We start from the raw sequence: 15,402 nt of genomic DNA on the forward strand, positions 1-15,402 counted from the left end.
GAACCTGGGACCTCCTGCTTACCAAGCAGATGCTCTACCACAGAGCCACCGCCCCTCCCTAAAGTCAGTCTTGTCTACTCAGACTGGCAGCGGCTCTCCAGGGTCTCCAGCTGAGGTTTTTCACACCTATTTGCCTGGACCCTTTTTTGGAGATGCCAGGGATTGAACCTGGGACCTTCTGCTTCCCAAGCAGATGCTCTACCACTGAGCCACCGTCCCTCCCCATCTCCCCTCTCCCCACCGCTCTTGCGCCCCCCGCTCTATCCGCTGCCATTACTCTGGCGGCCCCTGATCTCCCCCCACTTGCAGCTGCTGGAATGGCCTTGGGTCAGCCAGAGCTCTGGCAGAAATGTTGGAAATGCGGAGAAAAAATGGGTACGTTTTATCTTTTACAGGTTAGAGTCTATGAATTCTTGCAAGGAATGTTGAAAATCTGAATTCAGTTCAAGCCTGACGTTATATTGTTATCTATGGTGAGGAAAGAGGTGGTTAAAGACGAAGCATATTTGATCATTCACATCCTCACAGCCGCAAGAATGTTATACGCAAAATATTGGAGACAAGAGAAAATCCCAAGTTTGGGAGAATTAATAGATAAGGTCTTCCAAGCTGCAGAAGATGATATACTTACGGTGATACTTAATGGGAAGTCAAAATTATTGGCTAATAAAAAATGGGAGAAGCTATACGTTTGGATACAAAATAGAGTAAAAGATGAGGAAAGTAGTGGATTAAAAAGAGTAACAAATGAAATATAGAGGTGAGATAAATGAAAAGAGATTGGTTAGAATGTAAGAATATCAATTCATGTATAAATTTATGATGTAATCCACCTTTGCTTTCTGTTTTAATAACTTTTGAGGTTTTCATAGTTGTTCAAATTTTGGTAAAATATTATTTTTATTACATCAATCGAATTTTGAAATAGGATATAAAACGGATTGTAAGGAATAAGTTGGAATGTAACTACAGAATTTACAATAATAAAATTCTTTTTTCTTAAAAAAAAAGAGTCTCAGAGCAGCTCACAATCTCCTTTATCTCCCTCCCCCACAACAGACATCCTGTGAGGTGGGTGGGGCTGAGAGGGCTCTTACAGCAGCTGCCCTTTCAAGGACAACCTCTGCCAGAGCTCTGGCTGACCCAAGGCCATCTCAGCAGGTGCAAGTGGAGGAGTGGGGAATCAAACCCGGTTCTCCCAGATAAGAGAGCTCTGGCTGACCCAAGGCCATCTCAGCAGGTGCAAGTGGAGGAGTGGGGAATCAAACCCGGTTCTCCCAGGACTTCCTGTTTGGCTGGAAGACAGTCTGCAGCTCCCTAACAGAGGGGGATTTTATTGTCACTGTTCAGGGTATTAAAGACCCCTGATAAGGTCTATGCTCATTAACCCTAGGCAAGGGTTAACCCAAGACGACTTATCTTCCTTTAATGCTGTTGATATCGAACTGGAGCAGTCAGGGAGCTGACTCCTTCATTTCTTGATGTCCGGCAATGGAATGTCAACCATCGTCTGCAGTGACTCTAAAGTGACTTCGGTCACTTAAGGCTGTTGGAATCCAAGCACGCTAGAAGGACTGATTTTAATTGCAAGAAAATAGCAGCCGGGGGAGTTGAGAACATCTAAAAGGTAGACTCATCATTCTTATCTTCACTCTGAGAGACTTTGAATATAGTTTAAACACTGAGTGGATTAATAACAGACGAAGGCAAAGCATAATTGAATGGAAAAAAAAACTTTTACCTTGTTAAGCTGAGCTCTGTGGCTTTGGATGTGAACAACAGCAAAAAAAAAAAAAAAACCTTTCAAGATAAGAGTGAAAGTTGGCAATGGGAGGCTGGTGACGCAGAAGAAAGAAAAGAGAGTTGCCGTGTATATATGCCCATAAACTGCAGAACCTAGAATGAACTGAGCTGAGTGGGGGCACAGCAGGAAAAGAATTCAGCTTGGGAAAACTGAACGCCGTAAAAACAATTGCCTTCAAAGATATTTTGGAGAAAGGACATATTGTTGTGAATTTTTGTGGTTGCGGTTTCTTCATGCAGCTCAAAAAACTGCGAGATTAGACACGAGATCAGTCTAAGCTGTGACAGGAAGTGAAACTAAAAGGGGCTGGACAATAAATCAGAGCCTATAAGGACAACAAGAGCTGTGACATCCGACCTTTGAACTAGGAAGGAATTGAGTCCAAGACTCAGATCAAGAAAGACGAAGAGAGACCTCTCTAGGCTGGAACTGTACCATAGAGAAATAACGATTGCCATTTTAAAAGGGAGAAAAACTGTCAAAATTGTTAAAATTCAATATCTTTGCTCAGGAAGAAGGGAGAAAAACGAAACTAGTCTCATCTGAAAGAACTGGCTCTAAGCTATTGGATTGGATGCTAAATTTTATGTGGGGATTTTTTTAAGGTTTGGTGATTTTTTATATGTCAGTAGAAAGAACAACACGTGCAAGAGCCCAATCATTTGACAAGATGCAGGCTCAATTTGACGCTCTGGAGGCAAAAATGTTAAAAGCTATGGACAAATTGCATTTGGCAATAAAAAAAGATATTAAAAAAGAAGTTGGAGACCTTAAGAAGGAGATAGAGAATTTTAAGGAAGAGACTCAAAATAAAGTGAAAGAGGTAGAGATGAAAGTGGATACACAGGCCTCTGCCTTGCTAAAAATTCAAGAAAAGGTCATAATACACGACTGTAAGTTGCTGGAGTCACAAGTGCGTCTAAGAGGGGTACCTGAAAAAGAAGACACAGACTTAAAAGGCTATATGGTGGATATCATCACTGAGTACATAGAAGAAGACCCTGACAGATTTAAGAGTATGTTGGAGGGTGCCTACAGAGTCAACTCAGTTTATGCGAAAAATAAAGGTCTGCCAAGAGACATCGTCATAAGATTAAGATCAAAAGAAGTGGCAGAGAAAATTTTGAGGAAAGGGTACCAAAAAGCCTGGGCAATAGAAGGGAGCAGAGTTAAAATAATGAAAGAGCTACCAAGAGAAGTGATCAGCGATAGGAAAAAGTACAAGAAGCTAACCGATCAGTTGCGTGCAGAGGGCACAAGATATAGATGGATAATACCAGAGGGTCTTGGATTTGAACAAAATGGCAAAAGGATTACAATAAGAAGCGAACAAGAGATGCATAGCTTTTTTGAAGAAAATAAAGAACCAACATCATAATGGAGTACAAATTACTATCTTGGAATATAAATGGACTAAATTCACCACAGAAAAGAAGGAGAACATTTCATTGGATTAAAAAGCAAAAATGTAATATAATTTGTTTACAGGAAGTTCATATACAACGCAAGGACAGTAAATTTTTGTGGAATAGAAATTTGGGGTTGGAATTTTTTTCACTAGCAGAGCAAAAGAAAAGAGGGGTGGTTGTTTACATTAAAGAACAACTTGACCCAAAATTAATCTTTAAAGACAAAGAAGGAAGATACATTGCTGTTGAGGTGACGATAGAGGCGAAAAAAACGTTACTACTAGGACTCTATGCACCCAATGGAGCGAAAGACAAATTCTTTAAAGACATAAATAGACAAATGGACGAAGAGACTTATGACCAGGTATTGATGATGGGCGATTTTAATGGGACAATACAAAATAACCTTGACAGATCAAGTCCAAAGAAGAATGATAAAGAAGGGAAGCTGCCCAATTCTTTCTTTGAGTTGATTAAACAGGAAAATCTAGAAGACATTTGGAGAAAGTTCAACCCTGAGGTAAGAGACTATACATTTTTCTCAGCAAGGCATAATTCTTTTTCCAGAATTGACATGTTGTGGGGTTCCCAAGGCTTGGGCCTCATAACAAAAAAAATTGAGATTCTTCCAAAGGTTTGGGCGGACCATAATCCAATATGCTGGTCAACAAAATTGCAAAGAAAATCAAGAAGATGGAGAATTAATGAGGATTTACTACAAAATAAAGACACTGTATCATTCTTAGAAAAGGAGACTGCAGCATTCTTCCAAATAAATGAAACGGATGATATGGAATATCCAACAGTATGGGACACTTATAAAGCAGTAATGAGGGGTATATTAATTACATTGAATAATAAAGACAAAAGAGCAAGAGAAGAAAGGCTGTCAGCACTGCAAAATGAAATAGATAAAAAAGAAAAGGACTTAAAAAAAAGACCAGGGAAGAAAAAATTAATAAAAGAAATTACGATATTACAATCCCAAGTTAAACATTTGCTGAATAAAGAATTAGAATGGAATTTAAAAAATTTGAAACAGAAATCGTTTGAAAGTGCAAACAAACCTGGTAAATACCTGGCCTGGCAATTAAAAAAAAGGAAAGAAAATAAGACTATAAATAAAATCATGGCAAATGGGAAAACAGTAGTGGATCAAGAAGGAATTAAAAGAGAATTCTTTAAATACTATGCAAATTTATTCAAGGGTGTGAATGTAAGTAAAGAAAAAGTGGAAGAGTATCTACGAAACATTCAGGTGGCACCTTTGACGGAACATATGAAAAAGATATTAAATGACCCAATAGAGAAAATTGAAATAGAAGCAGCAATAAAAGCAATGCAAGAGGGTAAAGCTCCAGGGCCAGATGGATTTACGTCAAAATTTTACAAATCTCTCAAGGATGAATTAACACCCAAACTGTTGAAGTTGTTAAACACGATAAGAGAAGAAGGGAAAATCCCAAAGACCTGGAGGGAAGCTGTAGTCTCTCTGATTCCTAAGGAAGATAAAGATAGCACAAACGTAAAAAATTATAGACCAATCTCATTGTTGAATAATGACTATAAGATCTATACAAGAATTTTAGCAGAGCGACTGAAACAATACCTGACCAACTTTATAAACAAAGACCAAGCGGGATTTCTTCCTAAAAGACAAATAAGGGACAATGTAAGAGCTGTTATTAATGTTGTGGAATACTATGAAAAGCACCCGGAAAAAGAAGTGGCCTTATTTTTTGTTGACGCAGAGAAAGCCTTCGACAACTTAAATTGGGACTTTATGTTTGCGGTAATGGAAAAAATTAATTTAGGGGAACAATTTATAAAAATGACAAGAGCAATATATACAGATCAGCATGCAAAATTGTGTATAAATGCAGACCTTACCAAAGAACTGAAAGTGAGTAAAGGAACAAGGCAAGGATGCCCGCTATCACCATTGTTGTTTATAATGACTCTTGAAATTTTGTTACAACAAATTCAAAAAGATGAAAAAATAGAAGGTCTAAAAATTAGAAGATTCTCTTATAAATATAAAGCTTTTGCAGATGATATAGTGTTCATAATGGAGAATCCGGTTCAAGTGTCACCACTGCTGTTAGCTAAGATAAAAGAATACGGAGAACTAGCAGGATTATACATAAATAAGGAGAAATCGAAATTCCTCTGTAAAAACATGCAACCAAATAAAACAAACGAACTACAAAAGGTGACAGGTTGTGAAGTCACAACCAAAGTTAGGTACCTTGGAATAGAGATAACAATGAAGAACATTGATTTATACAAAAACAATTATGAAAAACTGTGGTGTAAGATGGACAAAGATTTGATGAAATGGAATAAACTCAACTTGTCCTTACTGGGCAGGATAGCTGCAATCAAAATGAATATTTTGCCAAGGATAATGTATTTGTTTCAAACCATCCCGATTGTAAAAGAAGCAAAACAATTCAACAAATGGCAAAGGAAAATCTCTGATTTCATTTGGGCCGGAAAGAAACCAAGGATAAAGATGAAGATCTTAACGGATGCCAAAGAGAGAGGAGGTTTTCAACTTCCCGATCTAAGACTATACCACGATGCAGTTTGTTTGACATGGATAAAAGATTGGATAATGCTGTTAGATAAAAAACCTTTGTGGTTAGAAGCTCACGGAAATAGATTCGGCTGGCATGCATACATGTATTATGGGAAGAATAAAATGGATGGTTTTTTCTCTCACCACTATGTCAGAAATACATTACTAAATACTTGGATAAAATACAAGAAATACGGGGACGAGAGAAAACCATTATGGATAGTGCCAGCAGAAGTAATAAAAATAACAGCTGATTCTGAAGAAAAAAGAGAAATGTCATATAACCAACTGCTTAAGATTCAAGGAGACAAAATTGAATTAAAAACCTCAGAAGAGCTAAATAACAATTATGATTGGTTTCAAATGCAACAAATTAAAAGTTTGATGGAAAATGACATAAAATCAGAGGGGATTAGACGAGAACAAACAGAACTGGAAAGAGTCCTGTTAGGTGACAATGAAAAATTGATATCAAAAGTATATAAGTTATTATTGAAATGGTCTACAGAAGAAGAAGTAGTAAAGTCTCAAATGGTCAAATGGGCAATTAATGTGAATAGAGAAATACAAATGGAAACATGGGAGCACCTCTGGAAGAACTCAATGAAGATATCAACTTGTCAAAGCATTAAGGAGAACTGTTTTAAAATGATGTATAGGTGGTATATGACTCCGAAAAAATTGGCTAAGATAAGTAAGAAAATGTCGGATAGATGTTGGAAATGTAAAAAACATGAAGGTTCTTTCTTCCATATGTGGTGGACATGTGAAAGAGCGAAAGAATTCTGGAAGATGATACAACAAGAAATCACCAAAATTTTGGGCTATGATTTTAAGAAAATTGCAGAGACGTTTTTACTTGGATTACAATTAGAAAAATACCCAAAAGAAGACAGGACTTTAATTTGGTACCTGTTATCAGCTGCTAGGACTTTGTACGCGCAGCTTTGGAAGCAAGAAAAAATACCAGAGAAATGGGAATGGACCATGAAAGTTTTATCGTGGTGTGAAATGGACAAATTAACCAGAACACTAAGAGACTATGATTTAGAGATATTCAAAAGGGAGTGGAGAAAATTTAAAGGATATATGGAGAAAACTTGGAAAGTAAAGAAATATTGGACATTTTTTTAGTTGTAAGAATATATATACGGAACTTTGAGCAATCAGAAGTGCCTTTAGTATGGATTTGAACTTATAACCTCGGGGAAGTCAACATTGGAGGGAGGGGGGATGGAAATGTCATATGGGTTAATGTGAAAAAAAAAAAGAAAAAAAATTAAGAAATAGATAAGCTTTGTAACCATATGCTACCAATAAATTGTTTAAAACAAAAAACCCGGTTCTCCCAGATAAGAGAGCTCTGGCTGACCCAAGGCCATTCCAGCAGGTGCAAGTGGAGGAGTGGGGAATCAAACCCTGTTCTCCCAAATAAGAGAGCTATGGCTGACCCAAGGCCATTCCAGCAGGTAAAAGTGGAGGAGTGGGGAATCAAACCCGGTTCTCCTAGATAAGAGAGCTATGGCTGACCCAAGGCCATTCCAGCAGGTAAAAGTGGAGGAGTGGGGAATCAAACCCGGTTCTCCCAGATAAGAGAGCTCTGGCTGACCCAAGGCCATCCCAGCAGCTGCAAGTGGAGGAGTGGGGAATCAAACCCGGTTCTCCCAGATAAGAGAGCTCTGGCTGACCCAAGGCCATGCCAGCAGGTGCAAGTGGAGGAGTGGGGAATCAAACCTGGTTCTCCCAGATAAGAGAGCTCTGGCTGACCCAAGGCCATTCCAGCAGGTGCAAGTGGAGGAGGGGGGAATCAAACCCGGTTCTCCCAGATAAGAGAGCTCTGGCTGACCCAAGGCCATTCCAGCAGGTGCAAGTGGAGGAGGGGGGAATCAAACCCGGTTCTCCCAGATAAGAGAGCTCTGGCTGACCCAAGGCCATTCCAGCAGCTGCAAGTGGAGGAGTGGGGAATCAAACCCGGTTCTCCCAGATAAGAGAGCTATGGCTGACCCAAGGCCATTCCAGCAGGTGCAAGTGGAGGAGGGGGGAATCAAACCCGGTTCTCCCAGATAAGAGAGCTCTGGCTGACCCGAGGCCATTCCAGCAGCTGCAAGTGGGGGGAGATCAGGGGCCGCCAGAGTAATGGCAGCGGATAGAGCAGGGGCCGCAAGAGCGGTGGGGAGAGGGGAGATGGGGAGAGCAATGGCAGCGGGGGGGGAGAGCGGAGCAGTAAAAGGAGGGGCCATATAATTGGAAGGGGAGTTTGGGCAGAGGGGCTACGGGCCCGGCTAGCAGAAGACCTTCCTGGCTTACCTGCGGCTACACCCCGCCCCGCCGGCTCCCTGCTAAGCCTTTCCAAGCAGCCGTTCCAGGCACTCTGCGTTCACCCTAAAACGCTGCTACTTTAATGACTTGACGCAGACCACACCTGATGGGGAGGCGGCCTGGATTTTAAAGCCCCAATTAAAGATCAGGGCGGCAAGTCTTAATACCGGCACACGGGAAGGGATGAGTGCAGTCGCGGAAGAAGATAAGAGCGCCGAAGAAGGGATTTTCAGGATCATGCTGCGGCTTAGGAGCATCTCCTCAAATTCGCACCAGAGGTGGGAGGGGGGATTTCATTTAGAACACACTCGAGAGTTCAGCAGCCCCCGTCTGATCAGCACTGCCTGCCTGACCTTGCATAACCTGCAAGAAAAGATGCTTCCCAGGAACGAGAGACCTGGGCCAAAGTTATGAACACAAAAAGAGCCCTGATGGCTCAGACTAGTGGTCCATCTAGTCCAGCCTCCTGTTTCATGCAATGGCCAACCAGTTCCTGTTTGGTGTAGCGGTTAAGTGTGTGGACTCTTATCTGGGAGAAACGGGTTTGATTCCCCACTCCTCCACTTGCACCTGCTAGCATGGCCTTGGGTCAGCCATAGCTCTGGCAGAGGTTGTCCTCGAAAGGGCAGCTGCTGTGAGAGCCCTCTCAGCATCGCCCACCTGACAGGGTGTCTGTTGTGGGGGGAGAAGATAAAGGAGATTGTAAGCCACTCTGAGTCTCTGATTCAGAGAGAAGGGCAGGGTATAAATCTGCAATTCTTCTTCTTCCTCTGGAGGGCCAACAACAGGGCAGAGAGGTCGAGGCCTTCCCCTGAGAAGAACATCAGAAGAGCCCTGCTGGGTCAGACCAGTGAAGGTCCATCTAGTCCAGCATCCTGTCTCACACAGTGGCCAACCAGTTCCTCTGGAGGGCCAACAACAGAGCATAGAGGCCGAGGCCATCCCCTGAGAAGAACATCAGAAGAGGACTGCTGGATCAAACCAGTGAAGGTCCATCTAGTCCAGCCTCCTGTCTCACACAGTGCCAACCAGTTCCTCTGGAGGGCCAACAACAGGGCAGAGAGGCTGAGGCCTTCCCCTGAGAAGAACCTCAGAAGAGCCCTCTGGGTCTGACCAGTGAGGGTCCATCTAGCCCAGCATCCTGTCTCACACAGTGGCCAACCAGTACCTCTGGAGGGCCAACAACAGAGCACAGAGGCCAAGACTTTCATAAGAACATCAGAAGAGCCCAGCTGGGTCAGACCCAGTGAGGGTCCATCTTCTCCAGCACACTGTCTCATCTAATGGCCAATCAGTTCCTCTGGAGGACCAACAACAGGGCAGAGAGGCCAAGGCCTTCATTAGAACATCAGAAGAGTCCTGCTGGGTCAGACCAGGGAGGGTCCATCTAGTCCAGCCTCCTGTCTCACACAGTGGCCAACCAGTTCTTCTGGAGGGCCAACAACAGGGCAAAGAGGCTGAGCCATTCATAAGCACCTAAGAGCATTGCTGGATCAGACCAATGAAGGTCCATCTAGTCTAGCCTCCTGTCTCACACAGTGGCCAACCAGTTCTTCTGGAGGGCCAACAACAGGGCAGAGAGGCCAAGGCCTTCATTAGAACATCAGAAGAGTCCTGCTGGGTCAGACCAGGGAGGGTCCATCTAGTCCAGCCTCCTGTCTCACACAGTGGCCAACCAGTTCTTCTGGAGGGCCAACAACAGGGCGGAGAGGCTGAGCCATTCATAAGCGCCTAAGAGCATTGCTGGATCAGACCAATGAAGGTCCATCTAGTCCAGCCTCCTGTCTCACACAGTGGCCAACCAGTTCTTCTGGAGGGCCAACAACAGGGCAGAGAGGCTGAGCCATTCATAAGCGCCTAAGAGCACTGCTGGATCAGACCAATGAAGGTCCATCTAGTCCAGCCTCCTGTCTCACACAGTGGCCAACCAGTTCCTCTGGTGGGCCAACAGAGAACGGAAGTGAAGCCCTTCCTCTGATGTTGCCTCCTGGCCCTGGGGTACAGAGCTTGACTGCTCTGCATGTGGTAGGCCGCATTCTACCTGCTATCCCCCTCAGCTAGAGTGCAAGCACCATCAAAGCCACACTCCCTAACTTAAGTTGACCGTCTCTGCCCCTGCAACCATCTCCCTTTCCTGGTTTACGAAGGGAGCAGCTGATGGAAGGTCGGGGAGGGCGCCGTGGGGCACAGAGAAGACATTACCTTTGAAGCAGGTGATGAAGTTCTTGACCTTGGCGTCATCCAGGAAAAGCTGCAAAGTGTGGGGAAGGGAGAAAGAGAAAGAGAGGATGAGTTGGCGGTCCTTCTTCAGCGCTAAAGGAAGGAGGGGGGAAAAGTCAAACAGGGAGGGAAGACAAGCACGGGAGAGCTGCGTGGATGCAGCTCTACAGCTTGCAAGCTCTGCTGTTCAAGAGCAGCCAAAGACCAGCCCTGGTGCATACAGCCCCATGGAACATGGAATCCTTATACGCTGCCTTGATGTGGCAGCTGGGCTCAAAGCGCCGTGCAACAGCAAAGAAACAGACCCATGAAAATTGACAGCCAAAGTCTAACATTTTTTTAAAAAATGGTTGTGCGTTTGAGTCGAATGAATGCCCAGAATGTAGGGTTGTTGGTTTTTTGCCGTCTTCTGGGAATGGAGCAGGGGTCACTGGGGGCATGTGGTGGTGGTGGGGGGGGGGGGGAAGGTATTTGTGAATTTCTTGCAGTGTGCAGGGAGTTAGGCTAGATTACCATGGAGGACCCTTCCAACTCTGTGATTCTATGAGTAGATCTATGTAGCTTCTACCATGTTCTCAAACAGGTGCCTGATGGAGCTGCTGCATACGCTGATATAAGTGCTCCCCCCAAGGAAAAATATGGTACATTCAGCATCACAGAACGCCCCTAATCTCAAACAACTCCTCACCCACAACAACACAACATCTTGTCTGAGCACGGACACCGGTACCAGAGCTTGCAATAAACCCAAGTGCCAACTTTGCTGCCACACTGTGTGTGTGTATGTATATATATGTGTGTGTGTGTATACACACACACACATATATTGGCTACTGTGTGACACAGAGTGATGGACTGGACAGGCCATTGGCCTGATCCAACATGGCTTCTCTTATGTTCTTATGTGTGACACAGAGTGTTGGACTGGAGGGGCCATTGGCCTGATCCAACAGGGGTTCTCTTATGTTCTTATGTGTGACACAGAGTGTTGGACTGGAGGGGCCATTGGCCTGATCCAACATGGCTTCTCTCTTATGTTCTTAAAAATATGGTACATTCAGCATCACAGAACTCCCCTAATCTCAAACAACTCCTCACCCACAGCAACACAACATCTCATCTGAGCATGGATACAGGTACCAGAGCTTGCAATAAACCCAAGTGCCAACTTTGCTGCTACATACATCCAGACAACACAATCACTGGGCCTAACAGCATTAACTACACCGTCTCAGGCTCATTCACTTGCTCATCTTCCAACGTTATATATGCCATTAAATGCCAACAATGCCCTTCAGTTCTCTACGTAGGGCAAACAGGACAAATTTTTGCCACTGTGTGACACAGAGTGTTGGACTGGATGGGCCATTGGCCTGATCTAACATGGCTTCTCTTATGTTCTTATGTTCTTAACCCTCGCAAAAAAGGATAAATGGACACTTGCCTACCAGCTTCTGTTCCTCCTGTGACAAGAAAACAGGTGCCCTTGGAAACTGAAGGAAGTGGGGGGGCACTCTCTTTGCTGGGGAAGCTGGAAACCATAGAAGACAAAATAGGGAAAGAGTGAGGGGGGGAGCGCCTGCCCCCCGCTGGGAGCTGGCGCTCGAGGCAATCACCTAGTTTGCTGACTCATACACACCGGCCCTAGAGGTGAACAAGGATGGCGATATTAGGGCTGCCATCCTCCCGAAAGGGTACCCCTAGCCACAAAAAGGACCACGGTGTAGGTGGTTAAACCAACAACTAATACCACCATGAAACAAAGATATATTTTTAAAAAATTCTTGTGCAATTATGATCTTTGTTTATGCACAGTTTTACCACCTGTGAAGTCTGCTCTAGGCTGCGGCCACATCTCGAAAACGGGATGCCGATTCCCTCTGATTTAAATATCACTTTGTTAAAACACTGAAATCACTTAACTGAGAGCCAGTTTGGTGTAGTGGTGAAGTGTGTGGACTCTTATCTGGGAGAACCGGGTTTGATTCCCCACTTCTCCACTTGCACCTGCTGGAATGGTCTTGGGTCAGCCAGAGCTCTCTTATCTGGGAGAACCGGGTTTGATTCCCCACTCCTCCACTTGCAGCGGCTGGAATGGTCTTGGGTCAGCCAGAGCTCTCTTATCTGGGAGAACCGGGTTTGATTCCCCACTCCTCCACTTGCAGCGGCTGGAATGGCCTTGGGTCAGCCAGAGCTCTCTTATCTGGGAGAACCGGGTTTGATTCCCCACTCCTCCACTTGCAGCTGCTGGAATGGCCTTGGGTCAGCCAGAGCTCTCTTATCTGGGAGAACCGGGTTTGATTCCCCACTCCTCCACTTGCAGATGCTGGAATGGCCTTGGGTCAGCCAGAGATCTCTTATCTGGGAGAACCGGGTTTGATTCCCCACTCTTCTACTTGCACCTGCTGGAATGGCCTTGGGCCAGCCATAGCTCTCTTATCTGGGAGAACCGGGTTGGATTCCCCACTCCTACACTTGCACCTGCTGGAATGGCCTTGGGTCAGCCAGAGCTCTCTTATCTGGGAGAACCGGGTTTGATTCCCCACTCCTCCACTTGCAACTGCTGGAATGGCCTTGGGTCAGCCATAGCTCTCTTATCTGGGAGAATCGGGTTTGATTCCCCACTCCTCCACTTGTAGCTGCTGGAATGGCCTTGGGTCAGTCATAGCTCTGGCAGAGGTTGTCCTTGAAAGGGCAGCTGCTGTGAGAGCCCTCTCCAGCCCCACCCACTTCACAGGGTGTCTGTTGTGTGTGTGGGGGGGAAGGTAACGGAGATTGTGAGCCGCTCAGAGACTCTTCGGAGTGGAGGGCAGGATATAAATCCAATATCTTCATCTACCTCACAGGGTGTCTGTTGTGGGGGAGGAAGGTAAAGGAGATTGCGAGCCGCTCTGAGACTCTTCGGAGTGGAGGGCGGGATATAAATCCAATATCTTCATCTACCTCACAGCGTGTCTGTTGTGTGTGGGGGGGAAGGTAAAGGAGATTGTGAGGCGCTCTGAGCCTCTTCGGAGTGGAGGGCGGGATATAAATCCAATATCTTCATCTACCTCACAGGGTGTCTGTTGTGGGGGAGGAAGGTAAAGGAGATTGTGAGCCGCTCTGAGCCTCTTCGGAGTGGAGGGCGGGATATAAATCCAATATCTTCATCTACCTCACAGGGTGTCTGTTATGGGGGTAGAAGTTAAAGGAGATTGTGAGCCGCTCTCAGACTCTTCGGAGTGGAGGGCGGGATATAAATCCAATATCTTCATCTACCTCACAGGGTGTCTGTTGTGGGGGGGGGGAAGGGAAAGGAGATGGTGAGCTGCTCTGAGACTCTTCGGAGTGGAGGGTGGGATATAAATCCAATATCATCTTCTTCTACAAGCACCTGTTGTTTTTGAAATCTGTACAAAACCGGTGAAATATCCTACTACAAAGTGACGAGACCTGATGGAAGTGCAGAAACGGGACCCTGGATCAACCTCCCATCATCCTGTTTATGGCACAAAATAGACAATGCACTTGGAAATCTGAAGTCACAGCACTCTTGAGTCATTCACGAAGTCATTTTTGTCTTTGCATATGTTGCTTCTATGATATTTGGAAGTTGTTGCGGATAAACAAACATAACTGCACAAGGATTTTAAAAAATACCTTTATTTCACAGCGCTATGAGCTGTTGGTTTAACCGCCAGGATGACATCTGCTCTCCAGTTGACAGAAATCCCCCGCCCCTGGAGAAAACAGCTGCTTTGGAGGGCGCAGTCTCTGCTGAAGCCCCTCTCCTCCCCCAAGCCCCACCCTCCCCAAATCACCCTCTCCACTACATGGTTATAGATTGGGGGAGACTTGACTTAGCAGTATGTGCAAAAAGGATCTAGGGGTCTTAGTGGACCATACGCTGAACATGAGTCAACAGTGTGATGCGGCGGATAAAAAGGCCAATGCAATTTGGGGCTTTATCAACAGAAGTATAGTAATGTATCGCTTTACTCTGCTCTGGTAAGACCTCACCTGGAGTGTTGTGTTCAGTTTTGGGCACCACATTTTAAGAAGGATATAGACAAGCTGGAAAGGGTCCAGAGGAGGGCGACAAAGATGGTGAGGGATCTGGAGACCAAGAAAGGTTGAAGGAGCTGGGTCTGTTTAGGTTGGACAGAAGGCAGCTGAGAGGTGATAGGATCACCATCTTCAAGAACTTGAAAGGCTGTCATCTAGAGGATGGTGTGGAATTATTTTCTGTGGCCCCAGAAGGTAGGACCAGAACCAATGAGTTGAAATTAAATCAAAAGAGTTTCCGGCTCAATATTAGGAAGAACTTCCTGACAGAGCGGTTCCTCAGTGGGACAGGCTTCCTTGGGAGGTGGTGGGCTCTCCTTCCTTGGAGGTTTTTCAACAGAGGCTAGTTGGCCATCTGACAGCAATGAGGATCCTGTGAATTTAGGGGGAGGCATTTGAGAGTTTCCTGCATTGTGCAGGGGGTTGGACTACATGACCCTGGAGGTCCCTTCCAACTCTATGATTCTATGAAATTTTCCAGCCCAGAGTTCGCAACTCTAGGAGATATTCATCCGGGAGGCAGGGGTAGGATCTGGTGTGTGTTTGAGGGAAGGAGGAAACTTCTTAAGAGCAGGCCCCTGCCCAGAACACAGCCCTGCACAACAGAGAATTCCGGCATCCCCAAGGATTGTCACCTTCCAGATCGGCCCCAAGCGCCAGCCCAGCTGCAAACCCCCCTTTTAAACACTAATTACAACCTTTAATCTCTCCCGTAATGATTAATTCAGCACTAATTCGATACGCCATTAATGTGGCGAAGGCGAGTGCGTGAATCGGCAGTTAACGCTAATGGATTAAAAAGAGGCCAAAACACCTCCGGGGCTTGGAGGAGAGCCAGGCATCGCTGCCGGAGCACTCGACGGATCCAACACGCAGCTAGTTTTAGATCCACCCCAGCAGAGCGTATTCGCATTGGGCTGCAAAGCCCTTGGCGACAAGGATTCTGCAGCCAGGGCAGGGGTTTTTTTTATATGTGGTTTTTATATCTGGCTTTTTTTTTTCTACAATCACCTTCCCCTCCTTTT

The 15,402-nt window shown here is 45.1% G+C and overlaps 1 protein-coding gene across 1 annotated transcript in view; it reads right to left on the reverse strand.

The window, feature by feature from the left end:
* Window positions 1–15,402, reverse strand: part of C7H8orf82 (chromosome 7 C8orf82 homolog) — a 41,493-nt gene that overhangs the window by 15,082 nt on the left and 11,009 nt on the right. The window contains exon 2 of the mRNA XM_060243161.1: window positions 10,316–10,364. Within this exon, the coding sequence (XP_060099144.1) occupies window positions 10,316–10,364 (49 nt within the window). The remainder of the gene's footprint in view (window positions 1–10,315; window positions 10,365–15,402) is intronic.

This window comes from Heteronotia binoei, chromosome 7, assembly GCF_032191835.1.
Source record: "Heteronotia binoei isolate CCM8104 ecotype False Entrance Well chromosome 7, APGP_CSIRO_Hbin_v1, whole genome shotgun sequence".
In the NCBI taxonomy this organism is placed as follows: Eukaryota; Metazoa; Chordata; class Lepidosauria; order Squamata; family Gekkonidae; genus Heteronotia; species Heteronotia binoei.